The following is a 25,507-nucleotide window of genomic DNA, read 5'->3' as shown; positions in this document are numbered from 1 at the left end:
ACTCTAGCAAATGGGAAATATTGATGCATGCATGACAAACTATTTTTTAATATGAAAACATCCTCATCTTGAGGACTTGGTGGCTTCCGTGGCCAAAAAGTCTCATTTCTCTGTCCCATCCATGAAGAATTCTTGATATTTCAGTTTCTTTATTACTTACTTTTCAATGATTCCTCCTTAATAGTTAAATTTTTGGTAGTCTTGTCTAGTTCTAGAATCTGATAATTTAAGTCTTACCTATATGTGACATTTTATTTCTAGAGTTTACAACATTTACATCATGCTAAGTTTCTGATATGCAGAGAAGGTATAGCCGAAAAACAAATAACAATTAAAAAGAAAGAAAAAAACAAATAACAGATAACAATTTAAAAAAGAAAGAAAGAAAAAACACAGGTGTGGCTGATTTATGGTGCCATCAATTGCAGGGACCAGATGTCCTAATTTGGTTAAAACAGTCCTTACTTACACAAATTGCCCTGGCACTTTATCTGGTTTAGACTTTGTCCTGCATTTTTTAGTTTTCAAATGAAATATTACTATTGATAGTTGTATTAGGAAAATCTAGAATGGGCTTGTGGGCAATTCTTCCTGTTTCTATCATAGTCTTATCAAGATATGTGAGATGCCTGAGCAATCAACAGAATCCTTTTTTTTTTTTTTTTTTTTTTAGAATTCTCTTTTAACTGTATGGTTAAATCTGTAAGAAAACCAACAATACCACTCTCTTTTCTCCAAAACTTAAAAGACAAAACATAACTAGCATCTTCCTTTCAAAGGCAATATGCAACCTGATCACTGAGAAAGATACCTACTTCAGTAGGAGTAGTGGAGATGGCTAACTCCTTCCAGTCTCAGGTGGATGTGGGAGAGGCACTGCAATCTACAGCTCCTACCAGCAACTCTTCCCACCATATCCAGCTGGTAGGGTCAGTGGAGAGCAGCTGGAAATGTAGGTTAATGCACCGACGCATTAGGAGAAGAATTTCTCAGAGTTAAAATAATGATACCAGTCTTATATACCAGTTTATAGTACTGGAATTATATTAGTTTATCAGATGCTTTCAACAGACCACCAATTAACTTATTTAAATGATTTTATTTTTAATCCAATTCATATAATTAGCATAAGCCTTTTAAATTTGTTTGTTTATTTGTTTTTTAGACAGGATCTGGTTTTGTCTCCCAAGCTGGAGTGCAGTGGTACATTCTGGGCTCACTGCCACCTCCACCTCTGTCTTGTAGGCTCAAACCATCCTTCCACTTCAGCTTCCCAAGTTGCTGGGACTACAGGCACATGGCACCACACCCAGCTAATTTTTGAATTTTTTTTTTAATGGGGATGGGGTTTCACCATTGTTGCCCAGCTGGTCTCAAACTCCTGAGTTCAAGCAATCCACCTGCCTTGGCCTCCCAAAGTGCTGGGATTACAGGCATAAGCCACTGCACCCGGCTTAGCATAAGCCTTTTTTTAAATTTTATTTTTTGTTTCTTTTATTTTTATTATTTTTGAAAACAGAGTCTCCCTCTGTCGCCCACGCTGGAGTGCAGTGGCATGATCTTGGCTCACTGCAACCTCCATCTCCTAGGTTCAAGCAATTCCCCTGCCTCAGCCTCCGAGTAGCTGGGATTAGAGGCGTGTGCCACGATGTCCAGCTAAATTTTTAATTTTTAATAGAAACGGGGTTTCACCATGTTGGCCAGGCTGGTCTTAAACTCCTGACTTCAAATGATCTGCCCACCTTGGCCTCCTAAAGTGCTAGCATTACATGCATGAGCCACCGTGACCAGCGAACATAAGCCTTTTAGGTGTTCATTTTGTCCAAGGCAAAACTCTGATATTATTTTAAATCCTGTCATAATCTAATTAAGTAGTAAATATTAAAGATAAATTTATTTATTTTGTGGAAATAATACAATACAAATTTTGTGAAGTACAACATATGGCTTAAAAAAACAACAAAAAATATTCTTACTAGGTTAAAAAATACATGAAGCAGGACTGTATTTGGAATTCAAGTGCACAAGAAACTTACAATTGCATCCTAATAAAGCAGCACTATTTTACTGATGAAAACAGAAATTCTAAGTGTCTTCAAAATGTGTGTATATATATACACACACACACACACACACACACACACATTTAGAGTAAATAAAATAGAATGTTTTTGTGATGAGGCCAATGTTGAAAACAAAAAGAACTTCAACATAAAAGAATACATTTTCTCTCTTCCCTTCCCTTTATCAATCTGAGTTCTGACTATTTCGGCCTTTGAAAAACTACTTTGTAAATCAACCTAAGTTTCTTAAAATGTCTGTATTTTTATAAACGAATCTTCTACATTTTAGTTGCATTACATTCAAGATCAATTGCAAAACTTAAATTGATTATTCAACAAACCAAAGCACCCCCCCAAAAAACTTTCAAAACTCTTCATAAATTGTAATAATTGAAAGGTTACAGAAAACATTGAACTATATCCTCACAAAAGCAAAAGACAAATGAGAACTCAAAATGTTGCACAATAATTGATGTTTTAATTTTATAATTTCCCTTTGAGATATCTTGACTTGAGAAAGGACATTTTAGAATGGAGTCCCAGTTTTTAATTGGACAAATGTATTTTCTGCACCTGAAGGAACAGAAGTTGATTTGAGAAGACGTAGAATTTTGTAGTGTCTGTATTTGGTGAAAAGAATCATAAACAGATACTACTTATGGGTTTTGTTTTATAAAATTTTTGCCAAAAACTGATACTCTGTATGGAGGCAAATATTTGGGCTAAAACATACTACACATGTCCTCCATTTAGCAAACTTGCTTGGCATTTACACACACACACACTCTTGAGAATTCAGTTTTCCTACACGCCTGTATGCCTGTTAATGTTAGAGTGCTATAATACAACCAAAGCTTGGTTTAAAGTAATTAGTATCTTTAATGGACTATGAAACAGGAGAAACAAAGATCATATATGTACACTAGATTTGGGAGAAGAAAAGATTGAGGCTTTGATCAAAACCAAAAGAAACTGTAAAGAATATTACAAAGATGAGAAGTCTATACAGACAGCCAGTTACTCCGCCATTAGGCTGGAAACAAAACATTTGCAAAAGGCAGATGTTTATTTTTGGGGGGTGGCTTGGGAACAGAAGGCGTGGAGATAGATTGTGTGGCTTCTCAAATGCCTTTCTAATGATTCAATACATATTCTTAAGGAAACAAAAAGGATTCTGGCAGCAAGAGGAGACAGTATATCTTTTGATATGTAAGGAGAAAGGGCATGTCTGTATGCCTAAGGACAAACACATTATTTAAAATCTCATGCTATTTAATATTACTTCATTTTTTACTGAAACCAATAACAACTTATTTTTCAGATCCTAAGAATCCAGGTTATTTGTGTATTTTTAAAATTTCCTCTTTTTGGCTCATTGACAATATTTTTAGTAGTCCTTTTTGTTAAATATTTTTTCATTTTATGGTGAATGGATATTTTTGTTAACTTTGCTCTTATGCATTCTACCTGAAACATTAATATTATGTGTATTTTTCACACACTTATTCATATTGGCCTATGTTATATTTTCAGTTGATTTCATAGGTGGACTTGATACACACTCCTACTACCAGGATCATGTTGAGTTAAAGCCTGTTAAACCAGTAAGTAAAGGTGTGATGATATGGAAAATATTAATCCTTCTAACTCAGCAAAAACTAACCAAAACGGGAATAATTTGAACCTACTACTACTAATCATTGGTTTAATTTTCCACTCATATTTAAAGCACACCTTTCACATGTAACCCAACATCACCATTATTATTATTCATTCCAAAAAGGATTTGAAGCTGGTGACATTATTTATATTTCAAAAACAATAGTTTTATCTTATTCCCCTTATCAATAGCTGGTTACTGAATTTTTTTAATGAGATTATTTAATCTGCAGAAGTGAAGACTGAATATGTGTCCTGGGGCAGCACAGCAAAGTAAAAAGGGGAGAAAGACCTGCAGTGAATCCAGGCCCTCTATGTGACATCCAGGCACCTTCCTCAGTGTCTCTAAGACTTGTTCTATCACCATACTATGGTTTCACAGGAGGGAAACAGATTAAATTGGATAATGTGTGTATGGTACATGTAAAGTTGCCCATTACTCTTCCTAGTACTCAAACATTTGACTAACAAGTTCAGAAACAAGTTTTCTATGTTCTTAGAGGACATGGAAGGAAGTCAGCATCAACAAAACCACCCAAAACTGGTTAGATTTCAGTTGAGTACAAGAAAGAAATCTTAGTCACCTGATTAATAAAATACTAGGAAACATGGAAATAGATACAGTGACTCCATTCGTAGAAAATTCCAAGTAGCACATATAAAACTGTATAAATTAATAATAACTATCATACTTGCATATATTATCTCACTGAATCTTCATGAAAACACTGCAATGTGCTAATTAATATTCCCACTTTATAAATAAGAAAACTGAGGTTCATAGAGGTTAGGCAACTTTCTCAAAGTTCCACTATTAGTAAGTTGTGGAGCTGAGATCTTTCCTGGGTGGCAAACTATCACCCAACCTGATATGATGGACTTGCTCAGATGATCTTTTCTTCTTTCAGCTCGGTGTTCTGTAATTCCATGGTGATAGAAGAAATTATGTAAAATAGTCACTTGTATAATAAACACATATGAAAAGCTTCATCTGCTGCCTCTTTGCCACAGTGGTTCTTACCCAATTATGTAGCCCCTACACCCAGTGTCTGTGAGGACTGAAGCTCTGAGAAGGCTACTCTGACTCCTCTACCTCCCCAGGTTGAATTAACTTCATTCTGGTAGAATGATCTAAAGTAAACATAGCTCACAGGCAGCACAAATCAGCACTGTGCCTGTCATATGATAGATGTTTAAATAAATTTTGGTTTCTTAAAGCAAATCCAATTTGGAAAAAACATTCACCCTATATAACCCTCCAGAACCAAGCAGTCACCACCTCATTACTCATACCACTAAGTGCTCATAAACGATATGTTCCAAAAGTTGATATTTGTAGATATGGGAAACTTGTCAGGGATTGTGACAATAATCAAGGTGATTAGTGCATTGGGAGTGAGAAAAGAACGAAGACAAAGCCTAGTGGTGACTTAGAGAGCCTTCATATATGTGTTATGTGATAAGAGGATGATGAATGGTTTCTTTCATCTCCACTGTGGGGAAAAAAAAAGTCAGCAGAGAAATTGCAATATGAAAAATGCTGCAATTTAAGAGAGATCTTTCTATTAGGGAAAGTTATTAACAACTCCATTTGATAAATGTTGATAATGGAATTTTCTTCTTGAATGACTTTTAAAAACTGGATGCCCATGTACCTATGTACCTCAAAAGGATGTTCTGTGGCATGACCCAGAGGCAAGCGACTTCCACTTATGTTCTCTAAAGTCACTTCCATCTCTGTGAATCAAAAACACCGAAAACATACTTTTAAGATCACCTAAAAGGCTTTGATCAGCTCCGCTATCTGCTCCAAGGCTTTTCTTAGCATCCCTGTTCACTGCTGACCTAGCAGTGGATTGCTGAATATAGCATAAACTACAAGCTATTCTCTACAGAAAGCAATAGAACAAGCTTCTGCTTTGACAGATTATGCATATTACCATGTCAGATGAATATGAAATGCCTTTCAACCATAAAGGAAGCAAAAATCTAAAAGATCAAACTAAGCCTGAATTGAAATCATTGTGCATGAAACAATTTAAGAGGTCAGTATCTGTACTCTCCACCAGTATGCAAATATTTCAGCATTTATCCAATCTGCCTCTGTCAGTCTACTTGATTTCTTTTAATAAGGCTGTTATATTGAATTCCATTGAACCCAATGATGCCATATCACTACCCAGCAACAGCTTGGAGAAAAAGCCAACCTTCTGTGCAAAATTGTTAGAGAGGGGAATGAATGCTGGCTTTGACTTTCATTAAGCCTCTTTTATCACCATTCAGTAGAAATCCAGGTGTTGTGAGGAAGCCACTTTATTAAGGGGGTCAGAAGAATCCTTAGCGTATTCCCAGGCACATGTCTGTGAACAGGTAGCTTTGAACTCCATATGCAGAGTTTCCAGCCAGCAGCTCATTCCTAGGTAATACTGCAGAATTGCACAGGAAGCCTTAATTCTCATGTTTGAGTATGTCAATGCTCCATAACCACAAAGTGCACCTTTCAAGTGTCCACAGTCAAATTGTATGTGAATATGTATATGGGAAGTAGGGTTGGGATAGGGGTAAGGTGGTTCACAGATGCATTTGGTCTTTCATGTTTTGTTTCTTCCTTTTTAAAGTAATGATATCAAGCTTAAAAAGCCCACTGATTACATCAATCAGTTTAATTCACTTTACAATCACTGATTGATTACCTACACTATGCACGCCAGGCACATCCTAAGTGCTAGAGATATAAAGATAAATAATACTTGAGATTTGACCTTTAGGAGCCAATAATCTAGGAGGGGAGATGTACATAGAAAAGGTAGGTGCAAAACAATATCTATCTCCAAGGAAATTTTATGTGGGAGGGGGAATAGTTAACTCTCTCTTGGCAGGAAAGGCTTCCCGGAGAAATAACAATTGAGCTACTTTGAAAAGATGACACAGAATTTATCAAAAGCAGAATAAATATAACTACATTGGAAGATACTTTGGCAGTTTCTTACAAAACTAAGCATAATTTTACGGTAAGATCTAGCAATCAAACTCCTTGGTATTTACCCAAAGAAGCTAAAAAGTTTGGTTCACACAAAAACCTACACATGGATATTTATAGCAGCTTTATTCATAATTGCCAAAATTTGATAAAGAACAAAGATGTCCTCTTCAGGTTAACAGATGAACTCTGGGACATCCATACCATGCATTATTTAGTGCTAAAAAGAAATGAGCTACGGCATCATGAAATGACATGGAGGAGCTTTAAATGCATGTTATGAAATGAAAGAAGTCAAACTGAAAAGGCTACATACTATATAATTCCAACTATATGGCATTTTGGGAGAGGCAAAACTATGGAGACAGTAAACAGATGAAGGGCTGCGGGATGGCAGACATGAATAGGCAAAGCACAGAGGATTTTTAGAACAGTCGGACTACTCTGTATGACATTGGAATGATGGACATATTTCAGCATACATTTGTCCAAACCCATGGAATGTACAACACCAAGGGTGAATCCTAATGTAAACAATAGGCTTCATGTGACTATATCAATGTAGGTTCATCAGTTGTGACATATGTAACACACTGGTAGGGAATGCTGATAATGGAGGAGGCTGTGCAAGGGCAGGGACAGGGGCAGGGATCATTTGGGAAATCTCTGTACCTTCCTCTCAATTTTGCTGTGAACCTAAAACTGCTCTTAAAATATTAAGTCTTTAAGAGGAAAAAAAGCAGCAGAAGAAAACAGGTATCCCCAGCATGGAGGCTGATTCGCTTGGCCATTCTAGAGAAGACAAAGTTGAAGCCCATGACCCCCTAATCTGATGTTTGCCATAGTTCTCGTATAAAGCGAGTGAATGGACAGGAAGCAGAGGCTTAAGCAGAACAGGTGTCTTGACAGCTCTCAGTGAGGACCCTAAGAGCCTGCAACAGCCATGGCTCCACCATTATGCCTAAAACTATGGAGATGCTTTCAGTGTTGGTTATCTGGGTCTGGCCTGTGGACATGTGACACACAGGTCAGGAGTAATCTGTGCTGGGATTCAATATCTTATCACAACTGCCAGCAAGGGAGGTGTAAGTCTCACCATAACTGCCATGGAGTCTCTACCAGGATCTACACTGAAAGCACCACCCATGAAAGGAAAGAGTAAAGACTGCTCTTATTGTAAGAACGCAGAGCCCAGTGGTCAGCAGTGGCTTTGAAGAGGACACCTACACATCAGCTTACAGTAGGGGCAGCAGTAACACCAGGAGAAGAGGGTTAACAGAAGCAGATTTACCCCTCGGGAAGAAAAATAGCATGGCGTAAACATATGCAGCTATCAAAGAGATATGGAATTTCAGAGAACATAGTGAGTAACTAAATTGAAGTTTGTCAAAATCATGACTGGTGTATTTCCATCCAAATGGTTAGCAACTGGGTACCAGGAAGATTAAGCTCCATGTAGCAGTAATTCTTCACATAAAAATAATTAGAGCAAGGCAGTTTATCAAAGAAGGACAGCAGCTGGAATTCCAGAACTGTCTTCTACAGTAAAGGTAGAGCTAGATCTGATTATGTTAGAAATTTCCATGAGGACGATGCCTATGACTGCAGTTAAGAAAGACTTGATGAGAAAAGCTGACCTGAGATTCCCCATACCTTTCAGCTAGTCTTTTTCTAAGGCTTACAAATGAAAACTTGACTTTTCTTTGGTATCTTAACTTGTCTGATTGCCTTTGCTGGAGGCTAATTTTTCTTCACAAAAATTGCTACATACTATGTGGCCACTGCTGATTGAGTGGCTGCTATTGCAACTAAGTACTAGAAGACAGCCAAAGCTAATCCGTACTTCAGGGTAGCCCTGCAGCCAGCTCCACAGGTACTTTCACTGCCTGCTTTATATCTCTGACAATCCAGGAACACAGGAAATACACCTCTGATGATCAGGCTGTAGGACAGATGCGGAGGTGGTCACCTCTTTCTGCTCTTTCCCGAGAATAGCTGTTTTGCATTAGTACCCCCATATGTAAGTTGATGTCAGGCCATTTTGCATTTACAGCATCGACATTAAGCACCAGCTAGTAGGACAAATCAGGGTGTGTGTGTGTGTGTGTGTCTGTGTGTGTGTGTGTGTGTGTGTCTGTAGGAGTTGGTGGGAAGGTGGAGTAATGTTCTTCCAAAATTTGATTTAAAAACCAACAATCACCAGCCATATGTTAGTAAACTGTAGCTGGAGGCACCTAAAGAGGAATAGAATCACTGTATCTTTATACTGTTTTCATTTGTCCTTGATTAGCCTTCACATCTTATATTTATCCAGATAGAGTGCACGCTGAGCTATGTCAAATTCTGCCTGCCGTCTCTCCCCTGCGGCATGTGACTATAAGGTGACTGTGATCCGCTCATATCAGTGGTTGTCTCACTGTTTCCTCTACTAAAGGTGGAACTCTGTTCCCTGAGGCTCACCATCAGTCCCTGGAAATGGAAGGGACTTCGTGAGGCATTAACTCTCCCGGGCTGTCTCAAGAGCACTGCAGCTGTAATGCACTCAGCGCCTTCTTAGTTATCCCGAAAGGAGAGATGGGCTTCCCTGTGTGCCTGCCTTACTTAGCACCAGTGCAGTGGCACTCAGGGCTCATTGTTCTCACTAGCTTCGGACCTCTTTCTCCTTGTCACTGACATTAATAACTTTTTGATGCATCATAAGAATGGTTGTACCATGTCACAGAATACTGTAAGAACACATCCTGATGTATACTTATTTGACCATGTAGCAGTGAAATGGCTGTTTATACAGCTTATGCAGTTCAGACTTATCACTGTAGTGTGCGGTTTGTGCACCTCTGTCTTTGTTAGGATGGAATGATGCCACCAATAGTGCAACTGGCAACATGCAAGAGGGTTTGCTGTGACCAGTGACCAGTTACATGTCAAAGAAAACAGAGATCGTTTCCTTTGACCTGTGACTTCACTCTCTGCCCCTAAAATTTGTGGACCTGATTCTCATGCTTCTTTGTGAAGCACATAAAGCCCTTTTCCAAATTCAGAAAGCTCATATCTGAATAGTGTTCTCCAGGGAGAATATCAATTCCTGGCTTTCTCAGAAGTTTTCTGGGTATTTGCCATTGATGCCAATGGCAAGAAAATAGACTTAGGCAGTGATGTGGAGATATAGTCCACCATCACCCCCTGAAAAAAATCAACAACACAAATAAAAAGTCATTTTACCCTGTTTCCAAGAGAAAGTGTCCTCTGATTTTAAAATTCAAGTCAATGATATAAACCAAATTTTATGTTAAATACACATATTTTGCACTTAATATTGACATCAAAAAAATTTATAATCCCCATATTATGATAAGTTCTGGGAAGAAACAATATACAGGAAAGATTACACAATACACAGGAAAAAAGCATACACACACACACAAACACACACACAGAAGTGATTAGAAAAGCAATAGAAAAAGAAACATTTACAGTGCTATCAGAAGAAACACTCGATTCCATTCTGCCTTGAGGACAGTTACCCTTAAGTAACTACTAACATATCTACAAACATCTGCAAAAAGAGAGAGAGAGAAAGAGAAAGAAAGAGGAAATGATGTTATGGATCCCCAAAATTGAAGTATTCTATGCAGACCCATTGATCAATCATAGCATCATTAAAAGTAGGACAACCAGGCCAGGCGTGGTGGCTCACGCCTGTAATCCCAGCACTCTGGGAGGCGGAGGCGGGCAGATCACTTGAGGTCAGGAGTTTGACACCAGCCTGGGCAACATGATGAAGCCTTGTCTCCACCAAAAAATAAAAAATTAGCCAGGGGTGGTGGTGCATGACTGTAGTCCCAGCTACTCGGGAGGCTGAGGCAGGAGAACTGCTTGGACCCAGAGGCAGAGGTTTCAGTGAGCCGAGATCGTGCCACTGCACTCCAGCCTAGGTGACAGAGTGAGACTCCATCTCAAAAAAAAAAAAAAGTGGGACAATCAGACATGTGTCCCCAGATGTGCTACAATAAGAAGGGCACAGCACCACCTATAAAATGCCTTGCCATAAAGTCAAGCCTGACCTTGGACTGATACTATAAAAATATATAAATAATTAAACCTCACCACAAGGAAGCAATCAGCCAAATCTAGCATGTGGGAAATAGTATAAAGCAAATTAAAAAAAGAAGAAGAAGAAAGGAAAGGAAACTGTTATTGATTTAAAGAGACACAATAGTCAAACACCATTGTGTATATGTGGTTTGCTTGGTTTTAAAACTTTTTTTAAAACAGAACTAGATTATATTTCAATATACAACTTCTGTATAACCAAAAAATAAAACACTACAGTAAAAAGAATGAGAAAAAACATATTTGCAATTCTTGACAAAATGTTAATATCTTTAATTGTAAATGAACTCTTCAGAAATCAGTACTAAGAGACTAACATTACAAGAGAAGTGAAAATAAAAGGAACAGAGGAAAATGGAATAGCACAAATGAGTTATAAGGCTATATGAAGATAATATGGTTAACATTAATAGCTGAGAAAGAATTTCATTATAAATTACATTATCGATGCTTACAAATACTGATATCTGATGTTTGTGCAGCTTTAGGAAATGAAGAATTCTCAAATACTGGGGCAAGTTACCCTAGTCATGGGGAGTTTACACAAAAATGTAGATTCTTGCATAAATTTGGCCCAGGCAGTTCTCAATCATAGGAATCACTCCAACAAATAGTTGGATACACACCCACACACATACACATACATGTTTACTACATAGAAAATGTGTAAGTAATCTATCATCCCCAAAGAAACTATTTATGTATCAACTGGTTTATAAAATAATAGACTGGGGGGTAGAAATAGAAAGAAAAAAAAGACGCTTAAGTAAAAATACTATATTTCACAAAATTCTGTATCCTTTGAATTCTTATGAAAGATTTTTAATGAATCAGTTTTATATTTACCTTGTTATTAGTAAAAATTATAAATATATGCACTTCATAGTGATGCTTTCAGACATATAAGGTATAATTTCAACAAACCAATTGTAATGAGATATTTCTAGATGATTGGGGAAAGTGATTATGGGCTGGATATTAAATGATGTTAAGAAATTTTTGTCAATTTTGATAGGTATGCTAATGAATAGGTAAAAAGAAGAAAAGAAATTCTTACCAATTGAGCAGGTTATTTCAACCTCTACACTTTTGACTCTGGACGACGTAATTCTTTGCAATGGATCTGTGCCACTGTGGGATACTTAACAGCATTCTTGGCCTGTACCTCCTAGATGCCATGTTAACACCATTCCCTACCAAACTGCAACAACCATTGCTGTCTCCAGATACTGGCAAGTGTCAATTGGTTAAGAATCACTGAGTTAGAAATGCATAGAGATATGAATGAAAGAACATAATAGTTGAGATTTTATTTTAAATACTCTAGCCAAAAAAGGCATGGGGGTGCTAGTTGATAGGTGAAACTTTAATAGCATAACTTTCATTTTAGTTGAAGCTGAGTGATGAATACATAGAGATTCACAACATTAATCTGTCTACTTTTGTGTCTGACGTTTTTTTTCTTTTTTTTTTTTTTTTTTTGAGACGGAGTTTCACTCTTTTTGCCCAGGCTGGAGTGCAATGGCATGACCTCAGCTCGCTGCAACGTCCACCTCCCGGGTTCAAGGGATTCTCCTGCCTCAGCCTCTCTAGTAGCTGGAACTACAGGTGCCTGCTGCCACACCTGGCTAATTTTTTGTATTTTTAGTAGAGACGAGGTTTCACCATTTTGGTCAGGCTGCTCTCAAACTCCTGACCTCAGATGATCCACCAGCCTCGGCCTCCCAAAGTGCTGAGGTTACAGGCGTGAGCCACTGTGTCCAGCCCTGTTTGATTTTTTAAAAGTCAGTCTGCTAATAAAACCTAACACAGGTTTGTCAATAGGTTTTCCTTTGAATGCCCCCTTTCAGAGTTGCCCCACTGTCTTCTGCAAAAACTCCTCACAGATATGTTTCCCAGCTTCTGAAGTAACACTGTCAGAATTCCTACCTGACATCATAGGAACAGGCCCAGCCTGTTTCACTGCTTCACCAATCCATGTTGCTAAAGCTCAGAAGCAGAAAATATTAGCCAGAGGCAGAGCTGGTGTTAAAGATAAATGTAATGGGTACCTAGAAGTTCCCCCAAACCCTCACTGACACTACTGCTAACAAAGAAAAACACCTTCTCCTGTTGCCTTGTCCTCACTCAAAGAGATTCATGTATTGGATGGAAAAATAAACCCTGAAAATTCCTTCTAATGTAAAGATTGCATAAAACTATTCCACCATTATAATCCCATCCCCTTCTCTTTTAGTTTAAATCCCTGTTAAAATGCCAAGGAGTAGAAAGGGTAGACACTGATATTCAGAATGTAGAGAATAGATGAGCAGAGGAAATGTGATGGGGCACAGGGAGAGGCCTGGAGGATTCCCACTCCTGAGGCATGCAGGAGGGAGTTGTTCTCTAGAGGAGTTCTAGGCGCTTGGGTGGATATTTTGTGGTCATCTTCTTCATGCTCTACAATGAGAAGAGTGGCAAACAAAAAGTAAAACTGTTGGGAAATTTTTCAGCCATTCCAAATTATAACCGAAGAGTTCACTCCAACACATAAAGTCATGAAACTGAAGTAGAGGAAAAGGAGTTGCTAGATGTGGTTATGAAGAGAGTGTGAAACACAGTCTGTTGGAATGATGCTTACAATTTAGTTGAAGGAAGAAAACTTGCATGCCTGGGTGAAGAAATTAATCATGAGGCCTGGATGTCACTAGCTGTACACAGGGAAGAGTTGATAGCCTGAGAGTTGCTCTTAGCAGGATGAGAAAGCAAAATGGCTGAGGGAGAAGTGGAAGTATTCTGCAGTGGAGAAGAATTTTCTTCTGCAGTGGAGAAATTTCTTCTGCAGTGGAGAAGAAATTTCACCCAAACCTTCAAAGGTGAGTAGGGTTTGAATGAGCTAAGACTTTTCACAGGAGAGAAACTGTGAGAGCAAAAGTGTTCAACAGATGTTTATGAAGTATCAACTATGCAGTAGGTACTGTGTTAAGGTTGACATTGTGCAAAGATGCAGAAGCTGATGCCCTAACATTTCAAAGGCTTACTGCTTAGGATAGAATAAGCAGAGTCGTTTTCAAAAGTGTGGAGACAACAGTGATTGGAGATGGGGATCTGTATGAGTCAGGGTTCTCCAGAGAAACAGAACCAGTAGAGTGTGTGTGTCTGTGTGTGTGTATGTCTGTGTGTGTGTGTGTCTGTGTGTGTGTGTGTGTCCGCACATGCCTGCATCTGGGGGCTGGCAGACTGGAGGCCCAAGGAAGAGATGCAGCTCAAGTCCAAAGACAGTCTGGAGGCAGACTTTCTTCTTCCACAAGAGACCTCAGTCTTTTCTCTTAAGGCCTTACACAGATTACGAGGCCCACCCACATTACAGAGGGCTATCTGCTTTACTCAAAGTCTACTGATTTACATGTTAATCTCTTTTTAAAATAAAAAAAATTAAAAAATAAAAAATAAATCTTTACACTGAGAGGTAAACTGAAGTTTTACCAAACATCTGGACACCATGGCCTGGCCATGCTGACACATAAAAGGAGCCATCACAGGATGGGATGTGTGTAAGAAACATGAGTCATTGGTTGGGTGTCATGAAAGCAAGAGCAGGATGATCTTGAGCACTTAACCACCAGCATACTGTAGAAAGAACAGGCTATGCAAATATCTCATAGTTTGGGGACACAACATTACCCTGTTATCTTTACTCTTAAGAAAAGTAATAGCGACTACTCCACATCACACAACAATTACTGTGTGGTTGGCACTTCTCTCCCAGGAAATCATCCAGCACTCTGATGATGATGCCCGATTACCATGCCCTAATCTGAAAAGCGGAAGGCCCAAGTTTCTAACTTTCTTATTGCTACAGTCAGACAGCACCAGGTGCACCCAGGAGCTGTTTTGCATTTCAAAAGACCTGGATGAATATAAAAGATATTGAGCTGTCAGCTTTGAAGTTCTTGAAAGCAATTCGTATTTTCTGTTTTAGGTCGAAATAAGTAATGACATTGAACCAGAAATGCGGCTGCTGAACCTGACTTAGGGAGCAAAGGACCATTGACTGCGCACCTCGGTGGATCCGACCCGCCTCACGTTCCTTCCAGAGGCTGGACTGTGCTTCCTGGCTTTCCCACGAATCATGGAGTTCTTTGGTCACAGCCTTTGTATTATTAGCATTGTTCTCTAGATGAGTTCTAGGTGCTTCGGTGGGTAATTTTTTAGTCGTTTCCTTCTTATGTGAACACTTGTAAATTGTAAAAAAAAAAAAAAAAAAAAAAAGAAAAGAAAAAACAGAATTTGGTTTTAAATTTTTAACAATATTTAATGTGAGGCATGCAAAATGAAAAATCAAATCTGTGAAAACCTTCTACAGTCAATTCTAAGAGAAATCTCAGTGTATGCTGTGGAGATATTAAGTCAGCACTGCTGACTGTTGAAGTTATTCCAGGCCTGATGAATTTGTTTTAGCAGACATTACCTTCTGTTATCAGCCACCAAGGTAGACCCTGTGACAGCCGATAAATGGGTACAAATAATGGATTCAGCTTTTGAATTGAATATGGGTAATTTTTTCAATGCCATAAAACAAAACATGGAGTCCTCCTTTGTTCTTGATGTCTTAAAACCCAGAACAGTATTATGGCAATCTAAATTTTCAGACTTGTGCATATCTTGTTTTTCCTAATATATACACACACACATATATATACACATTGTGGGCACATGGAGGAATAAAAGGATTAGTAGAGCCCCTTTCCCCTTTGGAGGGAATATTGGTATCTCTGAGGTCCATATTTTCTAGTCATTATTCCATTCCTGACACTGCTGTCAGTCCTAAACATACAGCTCATACAGCTTGGGGGACAGAAATCACAAACATAGACCTGCAGTCAGGAACTTTGCTCTTAGGATATTCAAAACAAGCATGAAACTACTGTGGTATTCTTTATAAATGCTTCTAAAGGAGAATTCACATTTTAGCAACATCAGCTTTTCTTTCTCCTACCCCTTCCCAAAAACCAAGAAAATGATATGGGAAGCAATTATCGGTGGGGAAAAAAGAGTGTCTTGAAAATGCATCACAGTTGTGTTTTTTTAACTGGCACAAAATTTACATATGGTAAAATGCACAATTATTAATGGTATGATTTGATTAGTTTTGAAAAATGTACATATCCATGTAACCAAGGCCTCAATCAAAACGCAGAACATTTCCGTCACTTTAGAAAATTCCCTTATGCCCTCTTTCACGCAATGCCTACATTCGCACAGACAACCACTGTACTAATTTTCATCATCACTGATAATTTGATCTCTTCTAAATATAAAATATATACTCTTTTCACATCACTTTTGCCCACACTTCTCAATCACTATTTTTTATATGAAAATAAGTTTTCCTCACTTCGTGTAACAACCACAGTGAAGCTCCCTGTAGGCCAGAAAGCTGCGAATATGTGGTTGTTAACTCAGCCCGTGCATCTCTAAGAAGTCAGTCTATTAACCACCTAAAACTGTTACAAATGTTTGTATGTGTGTAAAAGTCTTCTTTTCTTCTTGTTCTTCTTTTGGAGCCTGTAGGTTTCATGAGACTCTGTTAAGAATCAGAGTTTAATGTGACAAAATTTGCCTTCATTCCTCCAAGCTCATCACAACCATGGTGAGCCATTTGGAGACCTAATTTACTCACTAGCCTCCAGATTATACCCCTTTAATCCACTGGTACCCACAAACTCCCATCACTTTTTATTCTACTTAATACATCCAAAGTCAAATAAAGAAAAGCTGGCAGGGACTTTGAAGATGGTGGAATCTAAGCCACTATTCTGCAGATGAGGGGGCTGAAGCCTAAGGGATTTGGTGAACTTGTCCAGAGCCTGTATCTGTACACAGTGTCAAGAGCCATAGCCAGTGAACAGAGAACATGGGAGCAAAAGTTGGGGTTTGGGTCCTATCCACCACCGTGTTCTTGGACAGTGTTTGACATCTCTGCACTACAGTTTTCCTCATCTATAAAATGGAACTATGATCCCTACCTCCCAAAGGTGAGGTGAGAATTTAATGAAAATTAAAAAAAAAAAAAATCTCAGTACACGGTGAAGCACTCCACAATTAAAGGAGGTGATTATTATTAATAATGTCAAAACACTCCCCTGTACCCTGTCTGGAGCTCTTGCTTTCCACTCAAGCACTATGAAGAGCCGACGGAAACAACAAACTCTGTTTTTTAAAAAGCAGCTGGGAAAATGTTGCCCAAGTTTAAATGATTGGAAATAAACTTAAAAAATGCTTTAATTTAAAAGTAACTTTCATATTCAAATTCCAAAACTAACGCCAATAATTATTTTTAGTATTGTTACAATTATTGAAAAAGCTGATAAAACATCAAAACTGTAGAGGATCAGTAAAACAGAAGGATAAAGTGAGTATTGAAATATTTTAAACTATCACTTAATTATGCCCACACATACACATGCAAGTAAAACATGGTTAACATTTCACAAAATAGAACCATACTAAATTTTGTTTCCATTTTATCTTCACATGAATTTGTATATACTTCTGGTAGGCATTGCAGAATCTGAACTTTGTCTAAGTGCAGAAAACAGCTTTGAGGAGAAAATCCTTACATTAGTGATTTGTCTGTTAATATGCAATATAGGCAGCTATTTAATATGGTATATATGTTTTCATTTTTAATCTTTCTTGACTTAAATATGAAGTTATAACTGTTTCAATCCCCAACCTCAGCAGTCCATAAAGATTGTCCTAACATTCTGGATATTTGCCACTCATCAGAAACAAGTTAGATTGATCTGCCACCTCCTCTTCTCTCTTTTCTTCTCCCTGCCTCTCATCTTCCTGGCTACTCTTTGGGGGCTATGCTTCTGTAAGACAAAGGGAAAAATAGAAGTGCAGAGTTGTACAGTAATACTCGGCAATTATCCATTAATCTGGGTAATTCCAATGCAGTACTGTCACAGTTACTGTTCCATAGAAATGAGCATTTGCAGTTCTTGCTTTTGCCTCCAGTCTTAGAGAATGCACTCTGCATTGTGCATATCCATTAGGGTTTTCAGCAAAGACGTGGTCACTACACGCACTGTGTGTTCTTGCCAAACCTCAGCTTCTCCATATGCAATTGTGTGTCTGATCAGAGTAAGAGAAAATGAATGCACCCCTTAGCTTGTATTCATTGGTCAGAATCTTAACTATCTTAAGAGATGGTGTAGTTCTAGATTCAATAGCTCTCCTCAGAAGTGGCCCTGGCAAAACTGAAGATAGGACATCCACTGCTCTTTAGCCTCTAGTGCTGACTGGAATGGAGACGTGAACATTTAAAGCCTGTGTTTTTCCTCCTGGAGCCACCTTAGCACTGAGTCTTGTAAACCTTGGCCAGCCCTTCCCCAGGCTGTGCCTTCTATCTTGTGTGAATGATGCATCCTTTCTGAAGTGTCTTCTGCTGACCTCATGCAGCACCGCAGGAAGTTGGGATGCTTTCCAGCTTACTTTTTCTTTATTTGAGCTTCTGGTCATGTTTCAAAGCCAGCAAAATCTAAGCAAGGGAGTTATAGGGAGGGTTAGAGAATTACCAAAGGACACAAAATGTCTTGGGGTGTGGAACAGCACACATCAGAGAAATCTCAAACATCTCTTAGGAAAATCTCTAAATGTGTATATCCCCAAGTATCTTAGCCTTCCACCTGCCACATAAAGTGAGGGTACGTGTCCCTCAAATGAAAAATGAAAATACACTTTCTCACCACTTCAAATCTGGGAGGTGGTTGGCTCATTTGTTTTGAAGACAACTCGACAATTTGCCCTAGCAAAATACTGACTTCTTTGATTTTTCCTTCAGAAAAATAAGCCCTGCTATTCCTATAGACCTAAATAAGGGAGGCAGCCAGCTTCAAGAGGCTGGCTCTAACAAAATATATGCCAAGGCTGCCATCTGTCTCACTTAATGAATGGGAAACTCTGATTGAGAAGAATTTGTCTTCGTTAAAACCAGCTAAAATGTACATTGCAAATCTGAGGAAAACCATCATGACTCCTTTCTAAATTGAGAAGCAAAAACCAAAATTTCTCTTTTCAATCTTTGCAAATTAAAAAGGAATCTTGCCGAGAATAAACAAATCTTCATTTCTTACTTAATTTAAAAACGAATGGGGTCCCCAAATGTGGTCTATTCTGGCTAATTATTTTTTAAGCAAATTCTCGCTTAGTCTTTCTGAGTCACTTTAATATGTAACTAGGATAAATTTCATAGTTGATTAGAATGCAAATGTTCTAACTTGACATTTTTGCCCAAGATACGTTCTTTCCAGGTATAGCTGAATTAAGTAGGAAAAATATAAATAATTGTTCTTTTAAAACTATAGCAACTTGAACGCCTGGGTTTTACTTCCATCTAATTTAAAAGTTATCTGTAACATTTGTTTGATAGAAGATCTGTTGAAGTCTCTAAGAACCATGTTGAAATATTTGTGATAAACAGGCCCACAACTTAAGGATATTATGCCCAAAAGTGAACTGAGAGCAGAAAGTACTCCTCATATAACTACATAGTGAGCAATTTAGAAAGGGAACAGATGACCAGACACAGTGGCCCATGCCTATAATCCCAAAGCTTTGGGAAGTTGAGGTGAGAAGATTATTTGAGGCCAGGAGTTCAAGACCAGCTTGGGCAAAATAGTGAGACCCTATCTCTACAAAAACAAACAAACAACAACAACAAATACCTAAAAAAAACTTTACATTAGCCAAGTGTGGTGGCACGTACCTATGATCCCAGCCACTTTAGGGACTGAGGGAAGAAGATTACTTGAGCCCAGGAATTAGAGGCTGCAGTGAGTGCACTACTACACTCCAGCCTAGGCAATAGAGCAAGAGCCGGTCTCTAAAAAGAGAGAGAGAGAGAGAAGAAGAAGAAGAAATAGATATGTTTTAATTATTAGAAGAATGTATTTAGCAATAAGGAATTCGCAAAAAAATGGAATTATCCAAAACTTCTAAAGTTATAGGTAGTGTCTCTTTTTCATCTTAAAGAGCTTAGCTTCTTATTGAAGACTAAAAGAAAAAGGCCACTTCTTGAAGGTGGATGCAGCTTCTTAAATATTAGTATTTGTAGAAAAATGTAGTGGCAAGCAAAATAATAAATCATCTTTCTTGAACTTGCATTCATACAAAGGGTAAGAATCATGTTAAATGCTAAACATTTTTAAAAACTGAAATAAAGAATCCAAAATATACCGTAGTTTAAACTTGAGTGCTAAGTTAAGTAAAAAGAAGAAAAGAATAGAAGGTAGAAAGGAAGGGAGAGGGAAATGGAGAGAAGGTGAGGAAGAGAAAGAAAAAGAAAGGGAATGGACAGGGAGACAGGAAGGAAGAATCCAAAGTTGAAAGTCACCTAACTGGGATTTGAACAATGTCAATTCTTAACTCAGAATTTGGTTCTTGTTTCTTTGATTGACTAAAAACATTGAATCATTTTCCATGTAAGGCATGTTTTTCCTTTCCTCTTCAGAGTTATTAAGAAACAGTTTGAAGAAACCAATAATCTATCTATTTCTTCTCATAGAATTTCCTTTGGCAGACAACTTAGTCTATATTAGTTAGGATTAGGCTTACCTACAAGTGACAGAAAATGAAAAATGACAATGGATTAAATAAGAGATATTTTTCTCTTTTTATTTCAAAATTCTAGAGAGAGTCAGCAAAGAGCTGGATCTGATTTCCCTAGAGACAAAGACCGAGACTCCTCTCTTGTTGCTTCATCCTCTGTGGCCACCATTTTCAAGACCATAACATGACTCAAAATGTCTGCTGAAGCATCAGCCATTGGTTTTATATTCTGACCTTGGAGGTGGAAAAGGAACAAAAGGAGTGTTTCTTTCCTTTAAGGATATGCCTCAGAAGTACACACACTACTTCTGCTTACATCTCATTAGCCAAAACTTGGTCCACCCCCAACTTTGCTGCAAAGAAAGCTGGGTATTATAGTCTTTATTCTTAATGACTTTATGCTTAACTAAAACTTAAGAGCTTTGCTGGACATGATGGCTTATGCCTGTAATTCCAGCAATTTGGAAAGCCAAGGCATGCAGATCACTTGAACTCACAAGTTCGAGACCAACGTGAGCAACATAGCAAAACCCCATATCTATAAAAAATACAAAAGTTAGCCAGGTGTGGTGGTGAGTGCTTGTAGTCCCAGCTACTTGGGAGGCTGAAATGGGAGGGTTGTTTGAACCTGGCAGACGGAGGTTGCAGTTAGCCAAGATCATGCCAGTGCACTCCAGCTTGGGAGATGGAGCCAAACCTTGTCTCAAAAAAAAAAGGTAGGGGGGGCTTCATTTTTTAGTAAGAAGGAAAAATATTTATAAAATAATACTTAGCAGTGTCAATCACACAGTTCAAACTAATTGACACTTCTTGGAATAGTGTTTTCATTTATAGTACTTTAATTATAACACATTCCAGAAAAATGTACATATATTTTCAGTACTGTGAGAAATTTAATGATCAAGTCTGAGAAATGAGAATTTCTGCCTCATCTTGTTTCCTTATCTTGTCTTTGTGGTTAGAAAGAAATGAAAATAAATCAATGGCACTACATCCTTCTATGTTTCCCATAATTTTGCAGACAGGTTTAGCTATTCTTCTCTAGAATTTAAAATTCTAGAGCCAATCTAACATTTTGCTTGGTCCTCATTATCCTACCACAATAAATTAATTCTTCTAAGGTTGTAACACTTAGCTATTTTATTTTGGTAGGACCTTCTCTTCCGAATTGATTAGTAGTGTTATTATTTTCTTGTTATTCAGTTTAACAAGTACATAATCAACATCAGTGCTTAGGAAGTCAGGGGTAGGAGAGATAAATAAGAAACATATGATCTTTTCTCTTATTTTCTCTCAGTAAAAGTTGGAACTATTTTTCCCTTCATCTATTTTTCTTCAGGAACATAATATTGGCTGAAGTGGAATGATTATTCAAATTGTCCAAAAAATATGCAAGTGAGGGAATTTATAAAAGTTTGTAATTGTGTATGTGTGTATATATGTGTATATATATATAGGGGCAAAATAGGACTTTTTATTTTTATTTTTAACCACCAGATTATGTTGATACATCAAATGTCAGTCTTTGTCTTCCTAGTTTTTCATATAGAAAAGTGATACTAACATCAATAATTAAACTTCCCAAGATTTTTTTGTCTCTCTCTGAATCAAGTTCATTGTCTGCTTACATGCTTCTCAGTTGACATTTGCAAAGGCAGATTACACGCATGGCACAGTGGTGAATAAATCCACCCCAAAATTCCTTTGCAGATCTGGAGTATTTGCCATTAATCTCCATGATTTATTTACATTCTTTTTTCATATGTATACTTTAAGTTCTGGGATACATGTGCAGAACATGCAGGTTTGTTACATAGGTATACATGTACCATGGTGGTTTGCTGCACCCATCAACTCGTCATCTACATTAGGTATATCACCTAATGTTATCCCTCCCCTTGGCCCCATCCCCCAACAGACCCCAGTGTGTGACGTTCCCCTCCGTGTGCCCATATGTTCTCATTGTTCAACTCCCACTTATGAGTGAGAACATGCAGTGTTTGGCTTTTTGTTCTTGTGTTAGTTTGCTGAGAATGATGGTTTCCAGTTTCATCCATGTCCCTGCAAAGGGCATTAACTCATTTTTAGGGCTGAAGAGTATTTCATGATGTTTATGTGCCACATTTTCTTTATCCAGTCTAACATTGATGGGCATTTGGGTTGGTTCCAAGTCTTTGCTATTGTGAATAGTGCTGCAATAAACATAGAAGTGCATGTGTCATTATAGTAGAATGATTTATAATACTTTGGATATATACCCAGTAAGGGGATTGCTGGATCAAATGGCATTTCTAGTTCCAGATCCTTTAGGAATTGACACACTGTCATCTACAATGATTGAACTAAATTACACTCCCACCAACAGTGTTAAGAGCATTCCTATTTCTCCACATCCTCTTCAGCATTTGTTGTTTCCTTTTTAATGATCACCATTCTAACTGGCATGAGATGGTACCTTATTGTGGTTTTGATTTGCATTTCTCTAACAACCAGTGATGACGAGATATTTTTTACGTTTTTTGGCCACATAAATGTCTTCTTTTAAGAAGTGTCTATTCATATCGTTAAACCGTTTTTTGATGTTTTTTATTCTTGTAAATTTAAGTTCCTTGTAGATTCTGGATATTAGCCCTTTGTCAAATGGATAGGTTGCAAAAATTTTCTCCCATTCTGTAGGTTGCCTGTTCACTCTGATAATAGTTTCTTTTGCTATACAGAAGCCCTTTAGTTTAATTAGATCCCATTTATTGATTCTGGATTTTGTTGACATTGCTTTTAGTATTTTAGTCATGAAGTATTTGTCCATGCCCATGTCCTGAATGGTATTGCCTGGGTTTTCTTCTAGGGTTTTTATGGTTTTGAGTTTTACATTTAAGTCTTTAAACCATCTTGAATTAATTTTTGTATAAGATGTAAGGAAGGGGTCCAGTTTCAGTTTTCTGCATATGGCTGGTGTTTTCCCAGCACCATTTATTAAATAGGAAACCCTTTCCCCATTGCTTGCTTTTGTCAGGTTTGTCAAAGATCAGATGGTTGTAGATGTGTAGCGTTATTTCTGAGGGCTCTGTTCTGTTCCATTGGTCTATATATATGTTTTGGCACAAGTACCATGCTGTTTTGGTTACTGTAGCCTTGTAGTATACTTTGAAGTCAGGTAGCATGATGCCTCCAGCTTTGTTCTTTTTGCTTAGGATTGTTTTGGCTATACGGGCCCTTTTTTGGTTCCATGTGAAATTTAAAGTAGTTTTTTCTAATTCTGTGAAGAAAGTCAATGTTAGCTTGATGGAAATAGCATTGAATCTATAAATTACTTTGGGCAGTATGGCCATTTTTAGTATATTGATTCTTCCTATCCATAAGCATGGAATGTTTTTCCATTTGTTTGTGTCCTCTCTTATTTCCTTGAGCAGTGGTTTGTAGTTCTTGAAGAGGTCCTTCACATCCCTTGTAAGTTGTATTCCTAGGTATTTTATTCTCTTTGTAGCAATTGTGAATGGGAGTTCACTCACAATTTGGCTCTCTGTTTGTCTATTATTGGTACATAGGAATGCTTGTGATTTTGGCACATTGATTTTGTATCCTGCAACTTTCCTGAAATTGCTTATCAGCTTAAGGAGTTTTGGGACTGAGATGATGGGGTTTTCTAAATATACAACCATATCATCTGCAAACAGAGACAATTTGACTTCCTCTCTTCCTGTTTGAATATGCTTTATTTCTTTCTCTTGCCTGTTTGCCCTGACCAGAACTTCCAATACTATGTTGAATAGGAGTGGTGAGAGAAGCCATCCTTGTCTTGTGCAAGTTTTCAAAGGGAATGCTTCCAGCTTTTGTCCATTCAGTGTGATATTTGCTGTGGGTTTGTCATAAATAGCTCTTATTATTTTGAGATATGTTCCATCAATACCTAGTTTATTGAGTGTTTTTAGCATGAAGGAGTGTTGAATTTTGTTGAAGGCCTTTTCTGTATCTGTTGAGATAATCATTTGGTTTTTGTCATTGGTTCTGTTTATGTGATGGATTACATTCATTGATTTGCATATGTTGAACCAGCCTTGCATCTCAGGGATGAAGCTGACTTGATCATGGTGGGTAAGCTTTTTAATGTACTGCTGGATTCAGTTTGCCAGTGTTTTATTGGAGATTTTCACATAGATGTTCATCAGAGATATTGGCCTGAAATTTTCATGTTTTTGTTGTGTCTCTGGCAGGGTTTGTTTTCAGAATGATGCTGGCCTCAAAATATGAGTTAGGGAGGAGTCCCTCTTTTTCTACTGTTTGGAATAGTTTCAGAAGGAATGATACCAGCTCCTCTTTGTACCTCTGGTAGAGTTTGACTGTGAGTCCCTCTGGTCCTGGGCTTTTTTTGGTTGGTAGGGTATTAATTACTGCCTCAATTTCAGAACTTGTTGTTGGTCTATTCAGGGATTCAACTTCTTCCTGGTTTAGTCTTGGTAGGGCGAATGTGTCTAGGAATTTATCCATTTCTTCTAGATTTTTTAGTTTATTTGGGTGGAGGGGTTTGTAGTATTCTCTGATGGTAGTTTGCATTTCTGTGGGATTAGTGGTGATCTCCCCTTTATCACTTTTTATTGTATCTTTTTGATTCTTCTCTATTTTCTTATTTATTTGCCTGGCTAGCCATCTATCTATTTTGTTAATCTTTTCAAAAAACCGTCTCCTGGATTCATTGATTTTTTTTGAAGGGTTTTTCATATCTCCTTCAGTTCTGTTCTGATCTTAGTTATTTCTTGTCTTCTGCTAGCTTTTGAAATCGTTTGCTCTTGTTTATCTAATTCTTTTAATTGTGACCTTAGCATGTTGGTTTTAGATGTTGCCTACTTTCTCCTGTGGGCATTTAATATTATAAATGTCCCTCTAAGCAGTGCTTTAGCTGTGTCCCAGAGAGTATGCTACATTGCATCTTTGTTCTTGCTGGTTTCAAATAACTTATTTATTTCTGCCGTAATCTCATTATTTTCCCATGAGTCATTCAGAAGCAGGTTGTTCAGTTTCCAAGTAGTTGTGTGGTTTGGAGTGAGTTTCTTAATCCCGAGTTCTAATTTGATTTCACTGTGGTCTGAGAGACTGTTTG

General features: G+C 37.7%; 1 protein-coding gene across 2 annotated transcripts in view; it reads left to right on the top strand.

Annotated features, from left to right (window-relative positions):
* NKAIN3 (Na+/K+ transporting ATPase interacting 3) overlaps positions 1–25,507 on the top strand; it is a 750,305-nt gene that overhangs the window by 697,928 nt on the left and 26,870 nt on the right. Inside the window, exons 6-7 of one of the 2 annotated variants that reach the window (XM_011982159.1) lie at positions 3,597–3,667; positions 14,777–15,925. The exons of the other annotated variant lie outside the window; for it this stretch is intronic. Of the exons in view, the coding sequence (XP_011837549.1) occupies positions 3,597–3,667; positions 14,777–14,830 (125 nt within the window). The 3' untranslated portion in view covers positions 14,831–15,925. Of the gene's footprint in view, positions 1–3,596; positions 3,668–14,776; positions 15,926–25,507 lie in introns of those variants that run through there. 2 annotated transcript variants of the gene reach the window in all.

This window comes from Mandrillus leucophaeus, unplaced genomic scaffold, assembly GCF_000951045.1.
Source record: "Mandrillus leucophaeus isolate KB7577 unplaced genomic scaffold, Mleu.le_1.0 Scaffold236, whole genome shotgun sequence".
Taxonomy (NCBI): domain Eukaryota; kingdom Metazoa; phylum Chordata; class Mammalia; order Primates; family Cercopithecidae; genus Mandrillus; species Mandrillus leucophaeus.
This window is presented reverse-complemented; position numbering and strand designations above follow the sequence as displayed.